Source organism: Caloenas nicobarica, chromosome 1 (assembly GCF_036013445.1).
Source record: "Caloenas nicobarica isolate bCalNic1 chromosome 1, bCalNic1.hap1, whole genome shotgun sequence".
Classification (NCBI taxonomy): Eukaryota; Metazoa; Chordata; class Aves; order Columbiformes; family Columbidae; genus Caloenas; species Caloenas nicobarica.
This window is the reverse complement of record NC_088245.1, coordinates 50,273,881-50,297,878: the sequence shown is the minus strand read 5'-3', so window position 1 is coordinate 50,297,878 and position 23,998 is coordinate 50,273,881. Positions and strand designations below refer to the sequence as shown.

General features: G+C 35.0%; 1 protein-coding gene across 9 annotated transcripts in view; it reads right to left on the bottom strand.

The window, feature by feature from the left end:
• Nucleotides 1-23,998, bottom strand: part of CEP290 (centrosomal protein 290) — a 54,359-nt gene that overhangs the window by 1,033 nt on the left and 29,328 nt on the right. For 5 of the 9 annotated variants that reach the window (XM_065629890.1, XM_065629901.1, XM_065629878.1 and 2 more), the window contains 25 exons: nt 22,956-23,067; nt 21,740-22,195; nt 20,495-20,659; nt 20,162-20,269; nt 19,939-20,073; nt 19,026-19,292; nt 17,770-17,877; nt 16,983-17,182; nt 16,099-16,312; nt 15,764-15,901; nt 15,452-15,673; nt 14,780-14,896; nt 13,234-13,379; nt 12,183-12,338; nt 11,464-11,587; nt 10,261-10,905; nt 9,088-9,222; nt 8,762-8,848; nt 6,731-6,895; nt 6,260-6,382; nt 5,769-5,929; nt 2,761-2,902; nt 997-1,070; nt 745-848; nt 39-145 (listed from right to left, as the gene is read on the bottom strand). In XM_065629890.1, the coding sequence (XP_065485962.1) occupies nt 39-145; nt 745-848; nt 997-1,070; nt 2,761-2,902; nt 5,769-5,929; nt 6,260-6,382; nt 6,731-6,895; nt 8,762-8,848; nt 9,088-9,222; nt 10,261-10,905; nt 11,464-11,587; nt 12,183-12,338; nt 13,234-13,379; nt 14,780-14,896; nt 15,452-15,673; nt 15,764-15,901; nt 16,099-16,312; nt 16,983-17,182; nt 17,770-17,877; nt 19,026-19,292; nt 19,939-20,073; nt 20,162-20,269; nt 20,495-20,659; nt 21,740-22,195; nt 22,956-23,067 (4,411 nt within the window). Of the gene's footprint in view, nt 1-38; nt 146-744; nt 849-996; nt 1,071-2,760; nt 2,903-5,768; nt 5,930-6,259; nt 6,383-6,730; nt 6,896-8,761; nt 8,849-9,087; nt 9,223-10,260; nt 10,906-11,463; nt 11,588-12,182; nt 12,339-13,233; nt 13,380-14,779; nt 14,897-15,451; nt 15,674-15,763; nt 15,902-16,098; nt 16,313-16,982; nt 17,183-17,769; nt 17,878-19,025; nt 19,293-19,938; nt 20,074-20,161; nt 20,270-20,494; nt 20,660-21,739; nt 22,196-22,955; nt 23,068-23,998 lie in introns of those variants that run through there. The other 4 variants (XM_065629909.1, XM_065629936.1, XM_065629928.1 and 1 more) reach the window with 4 other exon arrangements.

Below are 23,998 nucleotides of genomic sequence, written 5' to 3'. Positions count from 1 at the left end.
TGTTCATTGTCTTGCGTAGGATGATCCTTGCAACTCACCTTTAATTGCTGTTTTTCTAACTCTGAGGCTTTCAGCTGTGTCTGGAGATCAGCTACTTCCCTCATTAACTTGTCAATATTATTATTCTGTACAATTTCATTACATCCTGCAAAAATAATGATAATTTGTTATAAAATTTAAGGTGATGAAAATCAATGACATGAATAATCTTGTTTCAGTAATTCTGCATCTCCTGAAAGCTAAAACAGTTGAAGTGTGTAAACCCAACTGCGATCAGCAACCACCAAAAATTCAAGTCATCTGAGCTTCTCTTTAGTTCTTGTACAAATTAGGTGGTAATGTCTAGTTCCTGTGATAGAATGCAATACTCCAAGAGCCAGTCTATTAGCGTATATCTTAGAAATACACCGTGTACAGTTTCTCTGAATTAAATGCAGGAAACTTGGGAATAATGTAGGATAAGGATTTTGTTAATTATATTCATAATTTCAAGAGGGTTAGGGTATTTTTTTTCCGCAGTCATATGGCCATATGCTGCTCTATAGTGCTCTGCTTCTCCCATGGGACCGATAAAATACTCAAAAATCCAAGACCTTAATCTGCTCCAGTTTATACTACTCTAGCATTAATATAACTCAAATAATTCTATAGATTTATTATCATTTTGCACACACATACTAAGTAAAAATAGTTTTAGGCCCCAAATACACAAAGATCTTTATTTTAAGTACTGAAAATGATTACCAGCTGCAGGACCTTCACTTGTATGTATGTGTACGTGGTGCTTATAATCCTCCACTTGGTGAGCAAGTTCTGCTTTTTCTTTCTCTAATCGATTATTAGTTAATCTGGAATATAAAACAATTTTAGAATATTTAAAAAAAATTATTAAAATATTTTAGAATATAAAACATGGAACTAAAAATTGCAATGGTCATTTCCAGATCATTCTTATGTATATTGGCTGAGGTATTTAGTTATTTAAAAGTACATTACCTTAAAAGATGAAGCTCCCTCATGAGGCTTTGCACTGTCTTTGCACCTTCAGGAAACTGTTTGAGAAGCTCAACCTTAAAAGAAAAATTAAGATAGTTTTACTCTTGAAAACAGTGTCCATGGATAATGCAGTTCAGATGGAGTTCTCTTTGACACAGGATTGGAAAATGAATGAAAATAATACTAAGTATTTAATCAACTACTAGGTTATCACAGAGAAGAAAACCCAAGTATTCATCTACTGACAATCTCCACAAAGCTAATTATTTACAGCCTTTTTAAAGTTAGTATAGATCATTGCTACATATTTCATGAAGGGGGAATAAAAAGTATTCTGAAGTTAAGAGTTACAAAGAAAGTTAAGACATATTGCTACATTAGCATAATGTATATATACACTTAGGGAAGTGATCTGCCTAGATCATTTAAAGTTCTTTAAAAATACTGCTGATGTGCTTACTTGCATACCTAAGTATCCAGGTTCCTTTTTAAACAAAATATGTAAAGCCTGTGATTTTGCAATGAAAACCCACATGAGTGTACGCTGACTAGAAATGACCTGCAGCCGTAAGCCAGAATAGGCCCCTGACCAGAGAGGGAGTTCGTCTCTAGAAATGCCTTTCAGTAGAAGATGCAGGAGCAAAAAATTAGTTTTTTAAATATGAGACTATATACAGTTTTTGAATGCAGGGACATTTTATGAACTCTCATAAGGCTACTGTTAGTAATAAGATTTGATTCTATTTCTATCCAAAATGCTAAGGATTTGTTATCTTTCACAATCGGGTTCTTTGAAATGCAGTTAACCTTGACCACATCCCTTCATCAGTATTTGAGACATGAAAGAAACTGGCAAGTGTGTTGCTCCAAAGTAGTATCACATACTGAAAGAATTTTATCTCTGTTAATTTTGCTGCTGGTATACAATTCGTGTTAATAATGCTGACTTTAGAAAAGGGAAAACAAGCAAAAATCAACAAAATAATTGTTTTATAGGACTCAGTTCCATTTATTGAATGCATTTACTTGCTTACATGATATATATGATGACTTCCTGTATTGAAAGTTGTGTATTCAATACCTTACACTGAGAATGGCCAGTACAAGATGTCTGGGGAAAAACCCATTTGCACGTTAATAAATGAGAAGATAGAAGCCAATCTAGGTGGTGTATAGTCCTAGAGCTACATCTCTGGAGTACTTAAAGGACAAAGTTTGATATATCTTTCCAAAGCTACCTGAGTTTAATATTCATCAGCTCTTCGTGTGTGAAATAATGTTTGTAAGACTTACTAGGGACTGCATGTAAGAGGCCATATTGGAAACAGGCATGAAGATCTTCCTTGGGATGGCAAAGTCAATCCCCAAAAAAAGACTTGAAAGGAAGAGGGAAGTGCCTGCAGCAAACTCACTCTGTGGAACACGCTAGAAAGATTTTAAGACCATTTGAAGGATCTGTACCTACAGGCTTTCATGTGATCAATGAAACTAGAATTGAAAAATAAAAACCCACAACAGAAGAATACAGTAGAAAAAAAATTTTTTTCCTAAGACTGCAAGTCAGGAATATATATTGATAATATGTAGTAAACCTCATTAATTGCCTAAAATATGTAAATATACAATTACAGCAACTAGGACTGAAAAAACTTATAAAAGGGTGGATTAGAGAAAAAAATGTACTCTGCCAATATAGACATTGGAAAGAAATTAATTAATATTAAGCAATCTATTTTCAGAGACATCTAGCTAAATTTTACTCACTTGTTCTTTTAGATCTTGTAAGTTTTTATCAGCATTGTGTTCACGTTCTGTTGCTTCCTGAAGCAGCCGTTTAAGGTCAGTAATGCTTTGGGTTTTTTTAGCAATATCCATTTCCATTGCCTTCATCTTAGTTTCGTGCATCCTGGTAGTATTTTTATTTAGAAAAAGATAAGAGCAAAAGCTAATACTTTTGCAGGAATAGAGATTAAAATATCTTTAGGAGATTAAATGCGATAAAATACACCCTAAAATATGTTTGGGCCGTTTGCCTTGAAGTAATCACTGGTCTTATACATAAGCTGAAAGAAGCATAATGAAAAGTACATTTTTACTCTTAGAATAAAAGCTTTTCCAAATGTTACAGCTTTGCGGATCTTACTTCGTGTCTACCCTTTATTAAATGGACACTGGAATCCTTTTATGGAATTGCACATGAACCCCAAACTACTGCCTGCTTAAAACATTCATGTCTCTTATTGACGCAGTGTGCACATTGGTCAGGTATTACTTCAGTGTCACACCTTTGACAGTATTTTTCTTATTATTTAATAATTAATGGAAAATAAATTGATGTCCTGAGAAAAGGGCCAATACAGATAGAGAAGATGAAGACTCCAATGGCAAAAATGCTCTACAACAACTCATGTTTACCCTGGAGTAACAGCAGTCTGACGAGGATTCCGTTTTGCTTTGAGCCACACAAGGTTACAAAAATATTTTTGTAGAGTCATTGAAATGTTGATCTGGAGATCATGTAGCCCAGTCGCCCATCTGAAGTGGGACAGCAATACAATTGCCAACGTCTTGCTACCTGCCAAAGCGCCTTCCCAAGGGTCACTTGGGTGACACCTTTGTCTGCCCTATCAAATACTTTCTGTTACCATGCACATGGCTTTGGAAGATGTGCTGGTGAGGTGGATTGCAAGTTAAAGTGCCCCAGTGAGCTCCTCTAGGTTAGTAATGTCTTGATGTTATTCACTTACTTTAAAATCATGTTAAAGTAAATGCAAATAGAAGTGTTTATTCACACCAGCTGAAGTAGGCAAGTACAGTTAAGCACCACCATATATATATTTTGTATCTATCTATACACAACTACCTATCTATATGAACTTAAAAGAGCTAAGCAGAAATATTTTCAAAGAGGTGAAGAACTAAAAGAACTGCATTCAAACTACTGAGCAGATATGGTAGCTGTTAAGGGCCTACCATTCTCATGCATGTTCCTGGCCTCCTCCTCCTGTGGCTGGCAGCCAGGTTTGCCCTCCTTCTTTACGCTAAATCTGACCTTGCATTAAGACATTTTACCTCACTGCATACTTAGGGGAAAGGTTAAAAAAAAGAAACGGCTTTCTGAAGTCTCAGTGAAATGGCTCATCAATACGTCAGAGAAGCACCAGAACCCCCCAAAGGATGCTGGGGGAGTGCAAGAGTGGGAAGTGAGTAAATTCTTGGACATCAGCAGATAGACTATTCAACAGCGATTGACCTAAGATGGAAGCAGACAAGCCTCTCTCCTGTCCAGCTGATTTTCTGCCCTAATAAGACTGCTGTCAGAGGTTGTTTTTGTAGATACCTTCCACCTCTTTACAACTACAGAAGAGTACTTTTGGAGCATTTCATCTTATTTCCTCCTGAAGGTCATCCAGGAGAGTCCAGGACTTAAGTATTTCTTCCCAAAAGTTTGCTCTCTTCCATCCTTATGCAGGATGCAGGCTGTTTATTTCTCTTAAAAGCATAAGTGTAGTTTCATTTTCTTGTCCTTTTCTGAGATGATATCCAATTAAAAACTCTTGCCTCAAGAGGGCCAAAATTCTCCTTCCTTATTCACTTTGATCAATCACAGGCATATTTCATGTGAATGTATCTTACCTCAAACTTCAAACTCTATATCAATCTGTTAATTATTAAACTTGCTAGTGTGACATATAACCAGCATCTTTGCTCATTACTGAAAGTGGGTGTAATGGTAAGGCTTTTTGGACTGGCAGTGGTTTGGGGGCGACTTTGCCAAAATCATTTCTGTAAGCAAACCACAGAACACTGAACTGAACAGCTTGCTTCTAGCAAAGAAATGAATGCAGTTGAAGTTGTTTGGGCTGCAGGGTTAAGATCTCCAGCGCAAGTAGGTTGTCATAGAAAAAGCATCTGAACTAATTACAGAAGTACAGATAAATTAAAAATGTATGCCAACATTGCAAAGCAGAAATTGGTGTCATAAAGCTGTTTTCTTTAGTTTGTTCCACATTGACTGATAAAAGCGATACCTGAATTTTAAAACAACTGATAGGTAACTTTCAGATAACTTATTGGTAAAAAGTTGTTCCTATTAGTACCAAACCAAAAAAGATTTTTGATGCTGATTTCAAAGTCTGAGTTTTATCTAAAAATCTAAGAAATGGCAATTCCCACACTTCATTTTATATATTAAAAACTATAAACTCCAAGATTTTCTCCCTTCTACAGATAGCAGAATCAACTGGCTGACTGCAGTTAGCTTTTAGGGCCTTCAGAACACACATGAAGGATCTTTGGCTAAGCCTACATGTCCCAAGGAGTACAGAAATCCCAGTGGGTTTTGTGACACAACCTCTGCACATCGACATGGTTAAATGCAGATGCAAATGCAGCCAAGCTGGACAATGCAGGCTGCTGGCTTCCAGTTTTTGTTTCAGATTGTCATCCATGTGGCAAGGTATTGAAATACTTCTACGTTCTGCAAAAATGCTGACATTATTCCACAAAGGACAAATACAAGACATTTAAGTAGCAAGGAACACAAAATACTTCCTTTACTATCCAGAAGTCTACAGCTGATCTGCAGAAGAGAGGGAAGTAACTGACACTGATGCAACATACTAACATAGAATCAGAAAATAAAATACAGATAATACAAAACTATCTTCAAAAGAGGAAAGAAAATAATGAAAATGACAGTCTAATTTGCTAATGTTTAAAGAGGAATTAACACTTGTGTTTATCTTCCTTCCTTCGTTCTCAATTCCTACCTTGTTACAGTGGATTTCCAGCTTTTGCTGTCAGCTCCATCCAGTTGGCTCTCAGCCAAATTGAGCCTCTTAGTGGTTTCCTCCAGCTGTACAGTTAACTTCTCGTTTAATATCTCCAAGTTATTCTTTGCTATTCGTAGCTTCTCCACACTGTCAGCTTCCTATTGTTCAATAAATAAAAAGATTTATGGAATACTTAACCTCACATGAAGCACAGGATTATCTAAATTGATGGTGAGATAGGGTCAGTGCTGACTGAGAGGAAAACAGTGCATCCAAGGTCAGTATGACTACAACTTCCAAATTGTGTCTTGGGCTGCTCCTTGGATGTCTCCTCTCCACATATTAAAGATTCTGTCATAGCAGTATCAGTGTTTAGAAAAGTGTCCATTCCATATCATTTTAAAAAAAAACCATTTAAAAAAAACCACAACACACTTGCCACAACCAGTAACTAATGGAAATAAAGGGATGCATTGCAATGATCATACCTTTTTGAGTTCTTTACGCAGCCTCTCATTTTCTGTAATGACTTTTTCCATGCCTTTGGTTTTAGATTCATAACGCATATTCAGCTGGCCCTCCAGATGAAGTTTCATTTTTTCCATTTCGGACTAAATATCAAACGGTTTGTTAAAACACATATATCTTGCTTAATAGAAAATTTCAGATTTCCGTTTTTTAAGCACAGCATAGTTACAGCTCCCTAGCACAGTGAACATAACATTTAATCACATATTTAAATATATCCTTAAGGTACATAGTACCTTTACATAAATGATGCAGTACATTATACTAAAATGAAGTTTTGCTTTTGTGTTCTACATGTTTCATATTTATTTGGTATTTTTAAAACATTTTTTCATGCCAGTCAATGTCAACAACAGGCTTGCTGCTCCATTTTCCTACTAACTTGCATATAAACTGCTGTCTAAATATAGTTATTGGAGACAAATCAGTACCTTTAGCCTCTCATTTTCCTGTTCAAGACCAAGTAATTTCTCAGTAGAAACCACAGCTGGAGTTTTTTTCAGATCTTCATTTTCTCTTTGGACTCTCTCTACAACCTTTTTCATCAAACCAATTGTTTTTTCCAATTCTGGGACTGTCTTTCCACTTCTACCAGCCTATAGAAAGGGAAGGAAAAAAAAAAGTAAACACTTCAGTTTAACATTCTGAGAGACTCCAAATCTTACTTCATCATTTATTTTCTCATTGCAATTTATATTTATTAGAAAGATGTTATATTTTTGGTGTGACTTGAACCCTAAAGTTTCGTGCATACTTAGCTCCCCAAAATGATATATTCACCCTCAAAGTCAACACATCAGCTCCTTCGTTTACTGTGTTATCCAACAAAGCTGCAGCTAGTTCAAAATCCTCTGTACTTCATGAACTAAACCGAAATGTGAGGAAAATAAAGTACTACTTTTTATTTTAGCTTTTCTTGTAGAGCAATTCCCTGATCCAACAGGCCATGCAATTACTTGAATGATAATACTGTCGGGGTGGCGGGGGGGAAGAAAGGAGGAAAAGAGGGCCCTTTTTTAGTGACCATACTTCTGCTGCATAAAAGTGGCAGAAGAACTACATCTTAATGAGTAAATCTCCCTTTCCCAAGACACATATTCTCCTTGCAGAGTGATAAATAAATATGGGAAAAAAGATTGTAATTTCTCCATTTTTCTTCTTTCACTAGGTGCATTTAAGAGGTAGAAAAGATGGCTCCGGGAACAGTGGCTGGAAAGCTGCGGGGCAGAAAGGGATCTGGGGGTGTTGGTTGACAGCCGGCTGAATACGAGCCAGCAGCGTGCCCAGGTGGCCAAAAAGGCCAACAGCATCCTGGCATGCATAAAGAATAGTGTGGCCAGCAGGACTAGAGAAGTGATTGTGCCACTGTACTCAGCACTTGTGAGGCCGTGCCTTGAATTCTGTGTTCAGTTTGGGCCCCTTGTCATAAGAAAGACATTGAGGTACTAGAGAGAGTGCGGAGGAGGGCAACAAAGCTGGTGAAGGGTCTGGAGTGCAAGCCTGATGAGGAGCGGCTGAGGGAACTGGGGCTGTTTAGCCTGGAGGGTGTTGGTCTCTTCTCCCAAGTAGCAAGTGATAGGACAAGAAGAAATGGCCTCAAGTTGCACCAGGAGAGGTTTAGATTGGATATTAGGAAAAATTTCTTCATGGAAGGGGTTGTCAGGCATTGGAACAGGCTGCCCAGGGAAGTGGTAGAGTCACCATCCCTGGAGGTGTTTAAAAGGCATTTAGATAAGGTGCTTAGGGACATGGTTTAGTGCTAGAGTTAGGTTATGGTTGGACTTGATGATCCTGAGGGTCTCTTCCAACCAAAACGATTCTATTCTTCTATGATTCTATGTTGAAGTGTATTCAAATGCATTTATTTTCTCATCATCCCTGTAGCAACCGTTTTCCTCAGTGATAAAAATTTAAAAGATGCCACTGTTTCCAGTTCTGGGCCCACGAAGCACTTCCTTTTCTTTCTACAAAGGTGAGGAGCACAGTACAGTGGAAAATGGGGAAGATTTTACTCCCTGGAGCCCTACATAGATCTATATAGCAAGCAAGTTTTGGAAGTAAAAATGACCTATTCTTTCTTCTCTAAAATAACTGTAAGGATCAGGAGGTTTGTGTTGGTACACAGCAGAGTAAAAGAAAAAGCTTTGTCAGATCTTAGTGCCTGAAAAGGGAGGAAGAGTCAGAATTTGCTGCTTCCCCAGAAGCTTTGCATGGAACAGTTTCACAAGCTGAATTTCCTTATGCAAAAACTACCACTGCAAATAACATCTGCATCAAATCAAAATCCTATCTTTTAAAACAAAGCTGTAACTATTTACATAAATACATGAATATAATTTTCATTTTACATATAATTAATAATTTAGCTTTAATAAAATATTTATTAAATATTATTTAATGAAATACTGGGTTTTTTCATATTTTGGTTTCATTATGATGAAAAATGCTGTTATAATACTCACCCCTCTAATGCCGCCCAGCTTTCTTTCAACCTCTGCTTTCTCTTTTTTAAGAAGTTCGCACATTTCTTTTAAGTCACCTACTTGGTCCTTATAAAAACAAAGTAATAAGCAGCTTATTTAGATTTCAAATTGAGGTGAACAGTAACAAATTTACAGTTGGTTTACTTTGAAAAATGCAAAGAAAAAGACATTTTTCTTCATTTCTCAGCCATTCAACCTTCTTCCATAAAAACATTAAAAACTTACAGTGTGTACAGAAAAGATATCAATTTCTCTTTAAGCAGCCCCCTAGCCTGTGTCAGGGTAAAGGGGACTAAAGATGTTACCTTTAGTCTTGGCAGATCCTTATTGGCCTGCTCTAGTTGAAATCTTAGCTCAATGTTTTCAGATGACAATCTTAAATTTTCCTTGAAAACCTCTTGTTCTCTTCGATATTGATCATCTGATCCTATTCCTGATGTCTTGAGAAAACGGAGGAGAAAAAACTGTTATGAAGAGATAATGCATTATTTGTTACATCAGTTGTAGCTGATAAAGAGCAACAGAGAATTAGTATTTTTCACAGAAACAAAATTGATGACAGTTGTGTCACCAGTTTTGATCTAATCTGCTCTAGCTCCTCTTACAGTTTCTAAACTTGCTTAACCTTCAAGAGATGTTTACGAATCAGTATAAACGAGTAAAAATTTTGTCAAACCAAAACTAACTCCCAGACTATTGGGTAGAAATAAATCTCAAAGTCTAAAAGACAAAAAAGCTACTCAGTGTAGTAAGCTGTGATACTGTACCTGGGAACAGCATCTAATTTTAAGGACATATTCTGATCTGTTTATTAAATAGTACATATGGCATAAGGAATTTCACTGAAGTCAAACAGATTACAGAGCAAGGCAGAAGGAGTAGTATATAACTCTAGCTCAGCAGTATATAACTCTAATTCTTAGTCTGTTGGTTCCAAAAATCTTAAGTCTTTATCCATGGAGGCTAGTAATTTCTATTATATAAAAGTGCTTAGCATGCCTTATATTGCCAATTCCAAACAGAAGTATATGGTAAATTATTATGCTTGACGAGTAAAGAGTAAAATCTTTTGATGATATAATAATCAGCAGTTTTTACTTATGTAATTATGGAATTAACCACATGGTCCATTATTCACTAATAATGACAGGAATAAAGTATTTGCTTCCATAAAGCATTTTTTTTCTTAGTGTAAGCAATAAAACATCATTAGTCTGTTAATGAATGAAGGTCATTAACTACCTGCTTGTATCATTGTGATTATTTGTAAGCTTTCTGGAACACAATGTTAGAATTGGCAGTAGCTTCCTTGTGAGCTGACACGCGTGCCAGTCATGGAAGTGTAAGGTTTGCTTTATGACTACTTCAATATCCTTGCAGACCACGCATAGGAAACCACTGCATTACCGAGATCAAACTATTCTATTTCTACATCATTTATACAAAAGAAATGCTAGAGGACTGCTACAGTATCAAACCTCAGGCATTTCACAAAATTCTGGAGTTGTTTCAACCCCCTCTGTACCACGTGGGTAAGTTTCATGTTTATCCTCTGCAGTGTGTTGATTCATTTCATTATTCACATTTTTTTTTTCTGCTTCACAGCCTTTAGCTTGACTAGAAGGTTCCCCTGAATCAGACTGATTGCAGCTCATTCTGTCAGTATAAGGCTCTTCTACACCTTCTTCTTCATCAGCATTTGATTGCTTGAGTATTTCTTGCTTCCTCTCCTCTTCTTCAAATTCCTCATTAAGTTTTCCATTTTCAGGTTGGATTACATTTTCTTCTTTTTCACTGAAGTTCTCTTCATCAGCTATATTTTTGTTTTTCAGTCCTTCCCTAGAAATATCTGTGTCCTTGCATTTCTCACTCTCTTCAGGATGCTGTTCAGGAGACACCTCTGTGCTTGCATCTGCAGTAGCCTCATGGCCTTCATCATGCATGATGCATGTTTGTATGTCTGCTTCCTCATCTATTTCATTGCCATCACCAATTCTATAATTAGTATGATGTTTGATTTCATCCCTATTGGAAATAGCTTTCTTTTGAAGGGAATTCAGATACTTTTGTTTACTGATACTGATAGGAACAGAGTTGGTCAGTTCAGTTTGGTCACATGTACTCTGATTCAAGTTGAAGACAGAATGAAGCATGAAAGAAAAGCAGAAGACAGTAAAACAAAACAGGAAATAAAGAAACCTAGAATGTACTGTTAAATTTATTGAAAGATTAAGATAACCCAGTAATGCAATATTTGTAATATAATGAACCTTGTAAAAATCAAATTGCAACTAAAACACCTTATGTAACTGAAATGCAGCTCAGTATTTCCTAAGAGTCTGTGTATCCCAGATTTTCAATCAATACGAAATATAAAAGTAGTCTTTCAGTTGCAGACTCACATATTTTTAAATATATATCACTTATTACTCCACATATGCTAGGATGATGAATGCTTCAGCTTCTACCTGCAGAATACAGAAACTATAAGTTTGGGGTTTTGGGGTTTGTTTTGTTCCGTTTTCTAAAAACATGAAAAGCCGAATATTTCATATCCTGTTCTAGAATACTATCATCTGAAATAAAACCAGCTAAATGACACAGAATACCAATTGGATAACACGTATTTTTGTTAAGTAGGTGCAATTCCTCTACATAATATGGTTACATTATTAACTTACCGAGGGCCTAGAATATATATCTCTCGAACATTGTCTCTGCAATGCATGAAGCTTTTCCTGAAGGTATTGATTCTTGAAATGTAATTCTTCTACAACAGAATCTCGTGGCATTGCTTGCTGTGTCCTACATCAAAAAACGAATCAAGCCAAAACAAACAAATGGATATTAAATGCTGAAAAACATCCCTTAAGGTAAAAAAAACCCATTAACTTCTGGATTACTAGTATTACTAGGCTAGTTGTTCTAAATCAATGTTAGCCATATACACTATTTCAACTAATCCCTATGAATTGAAAGCACTTACTTTGTCAAAAGGAATCTGTTCTTTTGAGATGTGTGCAGCTTCTATTACTCAGGTACACTATCCACTGTGATAGTGGATACCCTGATCAAGAATATACTCCTGAACAGCAACTTAGCAGTTCCAGTAACTTTCACCTACTCTTAACTGTAATTATAATTTTACACAAAAGGAGCCAGATGTTTTTCATATTATCTAGCTTTTTAGAATAATGAACCAATGCTGCATATTCTCTGAACATGCAGAGTTGCTCCCAAGTAGCTCTAAGTTTGCTCATCATAGATTCAAAGACATATTTTTGAAATTTGTCTGGTTTTTTCCATATTAAATCAGTTGGTCTAAAAGAGACTCTTTTCACAGATTTTTTTCTCATTTACATTTTTGAGTTTTTATAGATTCTTTTAAAATGCCTCTCACCTCATGTGAGCAACCTCGTTTTCTAAATCTAGATTCCGTTTTCTTAGTTCTTCCAGTTCTTTTTCAGTCTCTGAAGCTCTTACTCCAAAAACATGGTCAACAGTGATACCAGTGGTTTTCAGTTTCTTCTGTAGACCAATTTTCTCTTTTTCAGTCCTGTAACATCCAGTAAATTTACATTTAAAACTCTATTAGCTAACTTGCTTTCTTTAGGAGAAAATATGGTCTGTCTTAAAGAATCCACATTTGCAATTTATTTCCTCACTGAACCACCCACCCTTTCTGTTCAATAAGGCGACCTTATGGACAGTACAGCTTTATAAAAACCAAACCAAACCAAAACCTAAAAACCAAACCGGAAAAAAACCAATGAACATTAAGTCAGTGTCATGCATGTCATAAACCACTTGCTGGTCTTGCCTGTGTTTTATGTGAAATTCATGCAAGACTTGTTAAGAATAAATAACATTTTGGAGCAGTTTCAAACCACAATCTAACAACAGCTACAATCACCGTTACAGTTTTTTTCCTCTTCTGCATCCTTTATCAGTAAAACCCTGCCATTACTGTACAGAAGTCAACATAACATTTGCAGAGGGTTAGTGCATGTGCTGTTTTTTTTAAAGGCTTCCATCTCATAATCCTAGAACCACCAGTACTGCAGTAGCGCTGCACATCACAGTAGCACAGTATCCAGTCCTAGCAATCTGATTAAATAACACAGTGGTGAGAAACAGTCTGTCTTCATAAAGCTGTTATTTGTTTCACAGGAATAAAAGAATGCTACAAGAAGCATAATAAAGGACTTAAGTTAGTTTTATTCAGAGACAGTTTCTTCTAAAAAAGTTTGTTGGCTTCTACAAGTGAAAGCATACAAGAGGAGTAGCTTGCTGCTTGAAAAATAACTAATCCTTTTAATCTCAATAGCAATGTCGAATTCTAGACATCAATCTTACAAACATAACAACCTGTTATAAATATTATGTGGCAAAAATATTTGGATTTCCCTTATGTCATCATTTTGTAGCTGAATCTATTAAAACCAACTCACTTGGTATAAATATCCTTCAATGTATTCAACTGTTTGGCTAAAGCATCTGCTTCTTTCTCCTTTTCCCTTAGTTTGTTTCGCAATCCTTCCATTCTGACTTGCCATTTTTTACCTTCTTCCCATCTAATTATTTCGTCCTTGGAGGTCTGTGAAGCACATAAACAAATGATGTATTTATTTTTGAATTTTTTTCTTAAACCAAAATAAGGAAACATGTTAGAAAACCAAGAATAATATATTCTTAATTTATCAATTTGATGAAGCTATAGCAGGCATATATTATTAATATTTACTCTACTACTATAAAGTAAAGAGGCCCAGATGGATACTTTAAGTATCCTGTAGTGACTGGTGTATAAAGCTGATGCAGTTTAATGCTATTACCGAATTCTTCCTGAGCTTCCAACATTCATTTTACAAAAAAGGAGTGCCATATTTTATGAAATTAGAGGTGCTAGTGCAATGTATCTTTTAACTTTGAAATACACATTAGTAAAGAAGACAGACTAAAGAAAAAGAAGTGTTTCTCTATGCCAGTGTACAGCACATCCATCTTCTGCAGCTCACCAGGAGTTTATATGCCCTTGCTGCACAGCTGTACAATTGGTCATTTTAGTTTATTTTTCCTACGAGAAATGGAATCTCTGTGTAAAGTTACAATTCAGTAACTATAAATTATCCATCAGTTAAACCCTGTGCCTACATGATCACAAATGGCTACTGAAAAATCACAGTCAATATTCCTGTAAGCAATTTTTTTAAAAATTGGACTTTTCCCTTCTCCAGTTAGCCCCTGTACTTCTCCATCTTCATTCTAAACAGTTACTGCTACTAAGGGACAGAGAGAAAGCAAAATTTTGGAAAAAGGAAAAATGTCAAGTTTGAGAAAAGTAACTCTAGAAACTAAGCAACAGGTATTTTAAAAGTCTCAATTAATTGGAAGCGTAAGTGCAGTCCTAGAATAATATTTAATATCATGAATACAAGCATGCTAAAATATTCCAGTATACTTCATGGTTACTATGACAAGCCACTAACTACTTACCAAAGTAGTAAAATAACAAGTGAAAAAACAAACCAAACAACTGGTAAAATGAACGCTTCTCCAATCACTCAGAACCTCTTGTATGTGGAGAACACTACTGTGAAGAATAATCACTTACACAGACATCATCCCTTTTAGGATGCACATTTTTGTTCCTAAGTACTTCATGTTTTTATCATTGCATTGATTTCACAAATACACATTTGACAGCACTTACGTAACCAATTTCACTGCTATCTATAAAATCTTAGTTCCCTAAGATTTGTAATTGATCTTTAATTCTACAAGAAGGGCAGAAAAACATTAATATACCAGTATTAAGCAACAAGAGCAGTAACAAAGACCACGGGCAACATGAAGAAGTTACAGTCATGAAACCACTTTTCTTGTGATCAAGTTTGTTTGGTTGTTTGGGGTTTTTTTGGATGCAACAGGGAGAGCTGAATTGCCTAGGCCCAGGCTGATGATGTCTTTCAAAGCCGCGATCTAAATATCACATACCTTGTCTTCTCTTACACCTTTTTTTCCTGTTTCTTCACACTTCTTCTCAAGTTCAGTTTCCAACTTTTTAATTTTTTTCTGAAGTGCATCTATCAGATTTTGTTCATCAGCTTTACTCTGAAAAATTATAAACTTTTAGAAACTTAAAGTGTAATGACCACTACCTAAGTATTTTTCTCCACTTAAAAATAAGGGGTTTAATTCCAATTGGTAGAATTAGTTTACAACCTAAATAATCTTTTAAAAATCATCTTTAAATTATTAAAGTATTGGAAAGTAACTTTCCATTTCTAAATGGAATAATCAGCGGCAAGTAGCTGAATTAAAAAATAACTAGACAATTCTACTGTTACTCCTTTACTTTTCTTCTTCAAGGGGAAATCAGGACAGCTGGGAAGATCACAAATTCCATTTTTCAAAGAAACTTTGAAAGTGGTAATTCAACTCCTCAGACTCTTTCAAACATTCCAAAAAAGAAGTATTTTTCAGTCTCTTCCTTTTATTTGAGGCATACTTCCAACAGCAAACGCTAATAGCTCACATGTAACCCAGCTGATGAACAAATATAAATTTTTAAATCAAGTGTAACTCTCAAAGCCTGCCAAAATACTTTGTCCTCCCCGCAAAACCAGCATATCTATGCAGAAATATATTTTTAAAAATCACTTGTACCTGAATGATAGTGCTTAGCCTCTTAATCCGTTTCTTCAGTTCTTCGTTTTCTTTTTCCATTTCATCTTTTTCTCTCAACATTTTAGCAAATGCTTTTTGTTTCCTCTGAAGTTCTTGGTTCAACTCATCCCTTTCATCAGATAAAGAACTTTCCCTGGCTTTACTTATTTTAAGGTTATCTGTAAGTTTTGTAATCTGATTATTTAATTCCTCAATCTGTGTCTAAAAGAAAACAAACAAAACAGCAAACTCCCAAAATCAGTATTATCAACAGGACAGCAATGCGATATAATGATATTACTTAGTACTCACTGTGAGCCCCTTTGTTTCTCTGTCAATAATCTCCTGGACATTCATATTTGCCTCTTTTTGTGATGCAGCAGAAATAATCTGCTGTTCAGCATTAGCAGTCATTTCTGCTCGGAGTTCCAGAAGTGCTTTACTCAAAGCCTGAAAAGAATAAATTCAAGTTATTTTAAGTGAAGAAGCTGCTAATATGAACATTACAAAAGAAGAAAAGGCAATTATATTTTACTATGTTATATGATGCAATTAAATTCTACCTCCTGCTGTACTATACAGAGTTCTTAAGCATTAAGCAACATTAAAAGTTTATGTGACATAGGTATTAATCTTTGTTGACTAACTTTTTGCTGCTTCTCTTTTATTGCTAACTGGCTCTTCAGCTGTTCCACCAGGTTTTTCAGTCTTGCTGTGGGTGCTCTATTATTTGCTTCTTTTTGGACCTCTAGTTCAGCTTTTACATTTGCTAATTCCTTCTCCGTCTGAGATAACACGTTCCTCAGTTCATTTGCTTCATCTTTTAGATGTCCCACATCAACTGTGTGCTTTTCCTGAAGCCTAATAAAAAATAAGCATTAATAGGGTACACTGGAACAATTAAGTTACTGAATTTCAAATAAATAACGAAGGGCACGTTGTTATATTTTCTATTATTGTTAAAGCAAATACACACAGATTTGGAAACAGCAACAAAAGGCTGACTCAACAAAGAAGGCCTCCATTTAAAATGAAAATTACTCAAGATCACCAAAATGAGATTAGAGCACTGTTCATTCTACTTCCTGGCCCTAACAGATAAAGAATGCATCATACCTTTCTCCTTTAAAACAAAGGTTAAATTTTTGGGAGTTTAAACTTATTAGGCAGCAAGCCCAAATGGATGTATCAGGAGAAAAAAAAACCCAAACCACAAACCAGCAAGTATCAGAGTAGCTTAAAGATAAAGACAACTCTAATAGCAAGACTCCTTGCATACTTTTTCACAAAGCTGAAAACTGAAAGGCATTTTTCCAAGCCACAGTTTTTCAGTATTAGCCCCGATGAAGGGCTACAGATTAATAATAATTTACAATTACCAACCATAGTAACTCTTATGAGTCAGTTTTTCCAGGTAAATCTGAAATTCAGCAAAAACATGTTCAATTGGATAGACCAGTCCTGTAGCAGCAATACATAATTGATTTAATCAAATCCAATTGTGATTTATGTTAAGAGTCTAAAAACTTACTGGGCTCTCATAGTCTCAAACTCTTTGATTTTCATTAAAGTAATTTGCTTTTGTTTCTCCAAATCAGATGATGTTTTCTTTAATTTTCCAACAAGTGAAGCAAGAGAATTATCCTGCTCTGCTACAGTTTGCTCCATTTCAGCTAGGCGAAGAAAATGTTTGTTGTTGGAAAGTGATAAAGAAGTCTTTTTCATTAACTCCTGTAAAACAGAACAAATACCTGTGATAAACATTTTAAGCTTTAATTTAAAGGTAAGCATTAGTGATGCATTTTAAACTCAGTCCTGGATATAACCAAGCATTAATATCTAACATGTTTATTTACTGAGATGTGATTCTTAGTTCACAGAGAAAGGAGTCACACTGGTTTGAAAAGAGCTTTGTGCATCTAATAATCCACAGAATAACCAGTTAAATAGATGTTTCATCTTATCATAAAGTGTCAAGAGAAAATTTGTATTGAATGGGTTGGTTTAACACCACCACAGATTGAATGAAAAGAACAGAAAACAAAACATAACTTTATCTCCTAGAAGTCTCCATAAATTAGGATGATATGAAAAATGCTTATATATACTCAGGGCATAACTTTGTTTTTTTACACTTTGCTTCTAATCCACTTCTTGCAAGTTCTCTCAAGAATAATACAATAATTGTGTATCAACCACCCATTTATTTTTCCTGTCATCATTTATTACCTACTTTTGATTGTAAAACTGTTCTTCTAACCAACAATTTTAAATATTTGGGAACAACTTCACTAATCCTACAAATACATACAACTTACCAAAGCAGTCTGTTTGAATTTGTCAAGGGAATTGTCAGTATGCAAATTTAACTTCTGGTGTAGAACTCTAAGGTCTTCCTCATGCTTCTTTGCTATTTCCTCTTGTTCCTGTTAGTTCAAAACAAAAATGTAACTCTACTGATGCACACTATTCCAGAAAGCCATGAAACTAGACTATCTTCATGTTGATTGCTCACTCATTGCTTGGTATTGCTCCCCAAATTTTCCTCTAATTCTGGCAGCTTTTAAAATTATTTTCTTCTTGATGTAATCAATGATTTTTTTTTAACTTGTTAACACTATTGGAAAAAAATCTACTATTGCAGTTTTAAGCTATGTAGCAAGTAGTATGGTGCAACATGACAGGAGCTGGAGAGCAAAACACTTGCTGTTGGTCCTCATCATCTATGATTATCAGTATGGACATTGATTTCCATACTACGTACTTCTCAGGTCTCTTTACTTTGGATTATAGTGTGATCTCAGGGATTGAATGTCTGCTATCAGTCAGAACACAGTAGACTGATTTTTAAAGTGCATCTTCTGGCTTAGCTCCAAATCAAAAAACTTGATTTCCCCCAGAAGAAATAGCTACACATGTAAACCAAAGAACATTAAGTGGAGATGATAGAAGTCTGCTTTGGAAATGTCCTCCTGATCCAAACACAATAAATCTGATGCATGTTTAGTTTTGAAGTACCTCTTAGACACAAGATTTATGCTTTAAAATATGCTTCAAGTGTATAAAGAATAAAAAGTATGCTTAAATAATATAAATTATGCTTGTTAAAGCATATTTTAAATTGAAGCATATTTTAATGCGTAAACCATTTATCTAAGCATAATTTATATTATTTAAGCATTTTAAGCTTTAACAAGCATATTTTCCATAAATGCATGTCTTTTCCTTCCAAATTCACTACCAGATGCAGTCCAGTGATCATTATTGCAAGTACTGGAAAACCCCATGTAAATATACAATATACTGAGACCACAGCAGAATTTTAATGTTCTTCCTGTCACACTAATTTAATTCCTAGATAGACATCATATACATAACCTCTTGACCGAGCACGCCTCCTATTTTAAGATTAAAATTTCTACATCAACTTTTTACACAAAAACTTACTAATGGTCTCTGTTCTGCTACCTCTGAGGTCAGAAACTTTTAAAGATTTCACTAGCAATGAGCTGAACAAAGAATCAACTGAAACAATGTAAAAATGGGAGAAATTTTATGCCAAATGTTTAACTACCTCTCTTGCTTTAGCAAGCAAACGTTGGTATTTTTTTAACACTTCCTCCTTTTGATTTAATCTTGCTTGCATATTTGCAATGGTTTGATGAGCAATTTTTATGGCATGATGGTACTCTGGATCCTCTTCTTGTTTGCCTAATTCGGCCATTATTTTCTCTCTTTCTGATGTTGCAGGTAATCGAAGTCTTAGTTCATTTATAACTTTATCTCTTGATAAAACATTTTGTTCGGCTTTCCACAGAGCAGCTTCCTTTTCTTTTAAGTTCTACAACAGAAGGCAATTGTTGCATTTCCAGAATTCAAACACTGAAAAAAGGTCTTACTTTTTAAAAAATGTACCAGAAAGATTTGTCTAAATGGACTTACAAACACACAACATTTTGCACTCAGTTCTGGCTGTATAGGATTACTATTAGATGAAGTCCCAGAATATCATTACCATGTCTTTATGTATTATTTGCTTGGCATAAGACACTTATACAACTCATTTTGTGCTACCAAATTAAGAACTGGTGTTTTTCAAATTTCTTAAGAACCGCGAAGTATCTTCTGTAACAGAATTTCAATTTAGCAACCCAGGATAAAAGGGTTTTGCTATGCTACTTATTAAATTTAACACTTGCTAAATTTAAATAGCTGAATTTTGTACAGCAAGAGCATCTTACCCTACTAAATGAATGTTCTAAGACATTCAAAAATTTTCCCCAATAATTTGTCCCAATGGAAAAAATATACCATTTTAGTCATGGTGTGATTTTATAATTTACACTTTCTCTGTGTTAAATACTTCTAAGGGATTCGACACATTTGAGTGACACTTATAAAAGGATATTTGTTACATAAAAAAACATTTAAAGGGCATAGAAATACAAACTTTGTCCCTTTATATGATAATTTATACATTTAATTACCTCCTCCAGTGATTTGCAGGTTGCCCTAGTTTCCAGGATTGTTCGAATATGCTCCCGAATCTTTCTCAAAGCCAACTCAAGTTGCTGTGGGAGTGGCAGATTTGGGTCTGGAACTGATCCTGTAGCCTCTTCTAACTGCACAGAAAGATTCATATTAATGTAATTCTGAAAGCTCTAAAAAAAGTGCCTATGAGTCTATTTTTAGTTAATTCAGTGCATGTACCTTTAGAGCTGTACTAAGTATTTCATTTTGTTGATGATCGTACAGGTCTAATTGCCGCTGCAGTTCGACTTCCCTCTGGTCCCAAGCCATTTGCCTTTCTTCATGAAACTGAATGAAAGTTTGATAAAGATATTTTATTCATTGAAAGCAATGCGAATTTTATAACCAACTTAAAGAGGAAAAAAAAAAGAGCCACTAAAATGTAAAATACTCAAACAGAACCAAGATACAAACATCTATGTTAAAAACTTACTAGGAAGAATCTTCCTTTTGAAAATCACTTAGTGAAATAAGGAATAGGCTATTTTTCTAGTAGCATGCAGAAATACATACCTTGTTCTGCTGTACAATTTCTTCTTCCAGATTGTTGATCGTATGTTCATATTCAGAAATTATATTGCGCAAATACTTCACCTCTTCCTTTTGCTTGACTAACTCTCGATTGAGCTTAAGTTCCTGCAGATGGAGTTCCTCCATCTTCATATGCCATTCCATTACCTAATAATGAATGGTACACTATTATATTTACCAAACCCACAGGGCAACTAGATGCAGCTACACTCTTTGACTTTGAGGCACTATGACACTTATCCAACCAAGAAGAAGAAAAGGGTTCTGCCTTTTTAAGCTGCTTCTTGAGTGAGGAGGCCTGGTAAGAGTATGGAACTGCAAGAGGAATGACTGCAAAGTGCAGCAGACAACTGGAAAGGCAACAGGTTTCCCCTGTGCTGAGAGAAGTGCATCGCAAATAATTTTCAGACCATCTAACTAAGCTACACCCTATGCATCTGCCCAGACCGAACAAAAAAAGCATGCAAGAAGTTTGGTTGACTTTTCTAAAAAGCAAAAGATTTTCAAAGTGATCAAAACTGGTACGTATTCAAAAATGAACATGTACGAAGAGTAACAGACATATTTATGTCAAAATGCCCTAGAAAAACATTTGAAAACTGGCTTAAAGCTAAAACATGCCACTCCTTACAGACAGACATCTTTAGCCATGACAGATATAATTATTATATAATACACAGTGATCTGGAAGAGAAGTGAAAAGCCCTTACTCAAATTTCAAGGCAACATTGTTTACAATAGCAAAAGATGATTAAGTAGAATTACATGAGTATAATAACATTTCTGACCATGCTGCTTATATTATTGCCCCTACATTTATTTCAAAAGACATGGATTTGTAGTGAAGATTTCAATGTAAGCTCACGGAACAGAACTTTCAGAATGCCACTCTGTGTTTAATTTAATTTCATTCATAATTTAATTCAATTTATAATTGAATTCAATTTAATATAACTGAATTCACAGTTAGCCTCTACTTCCTATGGCACTTAATTGGGCACAAAATTAGTATATCTGACTGTGCTGACTTTTAGAGGATGAATAACTAATGATGTACTCTTTTTTAAAATAGAAAACCAAAAAATGATAGCTGTCATATTCTAACAAAGTGTATTTTGAAAACATTAAGTTCTACATTGAAATACATTTAGGGAACAAACTAAACTGAAATGTAATTTAAAAGCAAATCAGATGAACAAAGCTATTCAAAGTTGTAAAATAGCAAACCTTTTGAGCTCCTCTTGTATCCTTCAATGCACTTACTAATTCTTCTAAACTTTTCAGCTTTAAGTCCATCTCTAATGCTCTGTTTTCTGCATTTCGACGCTCCTGCTGGGCATGCTGAACTTCTTCCAGGATCTTCAGTTTGTCATTCTGTAGCTGAATCATTGTTTTAGAGAATTTTTCTTGCTGCGCTAAAGGCAGAGCACCACTAAACTGTCGCCGCAAAGACTGAACAGTCTGTTGTAGATGTTTGGCTCTGTTTCTTCCTTCCACTCGGGCAAAATATAAGGCTTGCTCCCTCTCATCAAGCTTCTGCTCTAAACGTAGATTATGGATCTCCATCTTCTGTAGTTTCAATTTAAGCGTCTCCAATTTGCCTACAGCAACAGATTCACTATCTTGAAGGGCCATGATGTGTTGATGCAGTTTTGCAATAACTGCCTTCTCATCTGACTGTGCCTAAGAACAAAATATATAGAACAAATTTATTTTTCATTTTGAATATGTTAATGCAGTGTATACGTAAATAAAAACAAGCTATTTTTTTTTTCTTTTATAAATACCTTGCATGTATTTTATTCCATGGTTAAGAGCAACAAATAGTCTCTAAACCCAGCTTTTTAAAATTATTTTTTATTTTTATTGTTCCTACAGTCACATTTTAGAAGTACACTTTTTCAGAGACTGATCTTAAAAATTGTATCATTCCAAAATACCAGGAAATGAAGAAGAAATGTAAACCTAAACTTAGATAATATAGTAACGTAAAAGCTGACAGAAGTATTATATTTAGGGAGTCAAATTATTCTAGAACATGAAAACAAATCCCCCAAAATTGTTTCAGCTAATAACAAAGCAATATAACAAGTCTGCTGCAAATCTTTGAGATTTACAAGTCATAGCTTATCTTATAAAAACAATAAATCTTTTCTGATATTATATTTAAATATTGACCATGAGCTATTAATCATATAGAAATAAATATTACCCAAAGAACACTGAAAAAAGCTCAGGATCTGTAACAGCTGTACAGCTAGAAATAGAAAAAATGGAGATGGAAATAATTAATGGAATACAGAACTCTTGAAAGGGTACGGCCACTGCAAGGACCAGCTTCCTAAGATCCTTCTGGAAAAAATGCAAAAGCATTACTTTATTTCTTCTCACTCCAAACTGCAAAAAAATCCAAACTGCAGTGTTAATAAAGGTTGAATTTTACCTGATAGTCTAAAATTTGCATTCTAAGTGATTCCACTTCTTTATCTCTGTATTGCTGTCGTGCCTCCAGAGCTTCAACTTGCATTTTTGCTACATCAGACAGTTCTCTTAACCTTGCAGGGAAGACAAGAGTATGTGTCACTTGAAACCACTGAATAACCTATTTTTTCTACATAGAATATGCTAAGAAAAGATGCTTAGTATGTTTCCTCATAGCAAAACATTTGAAGACTTTGTTCTTTTCAGCACACTCCTCTCTACTACTCAGAGTCCTGGTTACGAAAATTCTTCTGCATTGCTTCTCAAATTTTTCACAGGACATTTTCCTGTAAGTTATGCAGAAGTTTGCCAGCAGTAACCCACTCCAGGAAAACAATGCCGTGGTTTTTACCTGCACTAAGCATCTCTGTCCTCTACTTCTCTCTCACTTCTGGACATAAATGCTCAAAAGCTTGCTTCCCCAAGTCTAATCACTTATTTTCAGTGTCAAAAATCACTGCAAATATCCCCATGGACTTTACTGTTTTACGAAAATAATAAGTTTATTTACTTGAAGACAAATGTCCATACCAACATATCTAAAAAGGTCAGTTTTCCAATTTATGCATATGAAGTTACTCTCAGTAAATGGAAAAAGCAAAACAAATCAAAACCCACTGCAGTTTAACCTTCAAGATATATGTGACCCTTTGAAAGTAAGAATTGCTTTCCAATTTCTGAGATATTCATTCATTTAAGAGAGGCTGTAGCACAGAAACAAAATAAACCTTAATTAATTAGTTTTAAAATACTAGTAGTAACTATGTAAGTGCACACTTACCCATGCCTATCCAGGCCAGCACTTAATTCCTTGTTTAAATCAAAATGAAGCAAATTACTTTCTTCATAGTCATGAATTGAATGCTTAATTGTCAACCCTAAATTTGGCATATATAAACGCCAAAAAAATCAGGTATTGAAAACTATCTGTTAGTAATACATAAGTAGCGTATCACATAAACCTATATAGCCTAAATTTTTGCATGCTGCCACACTTCTTTCAAA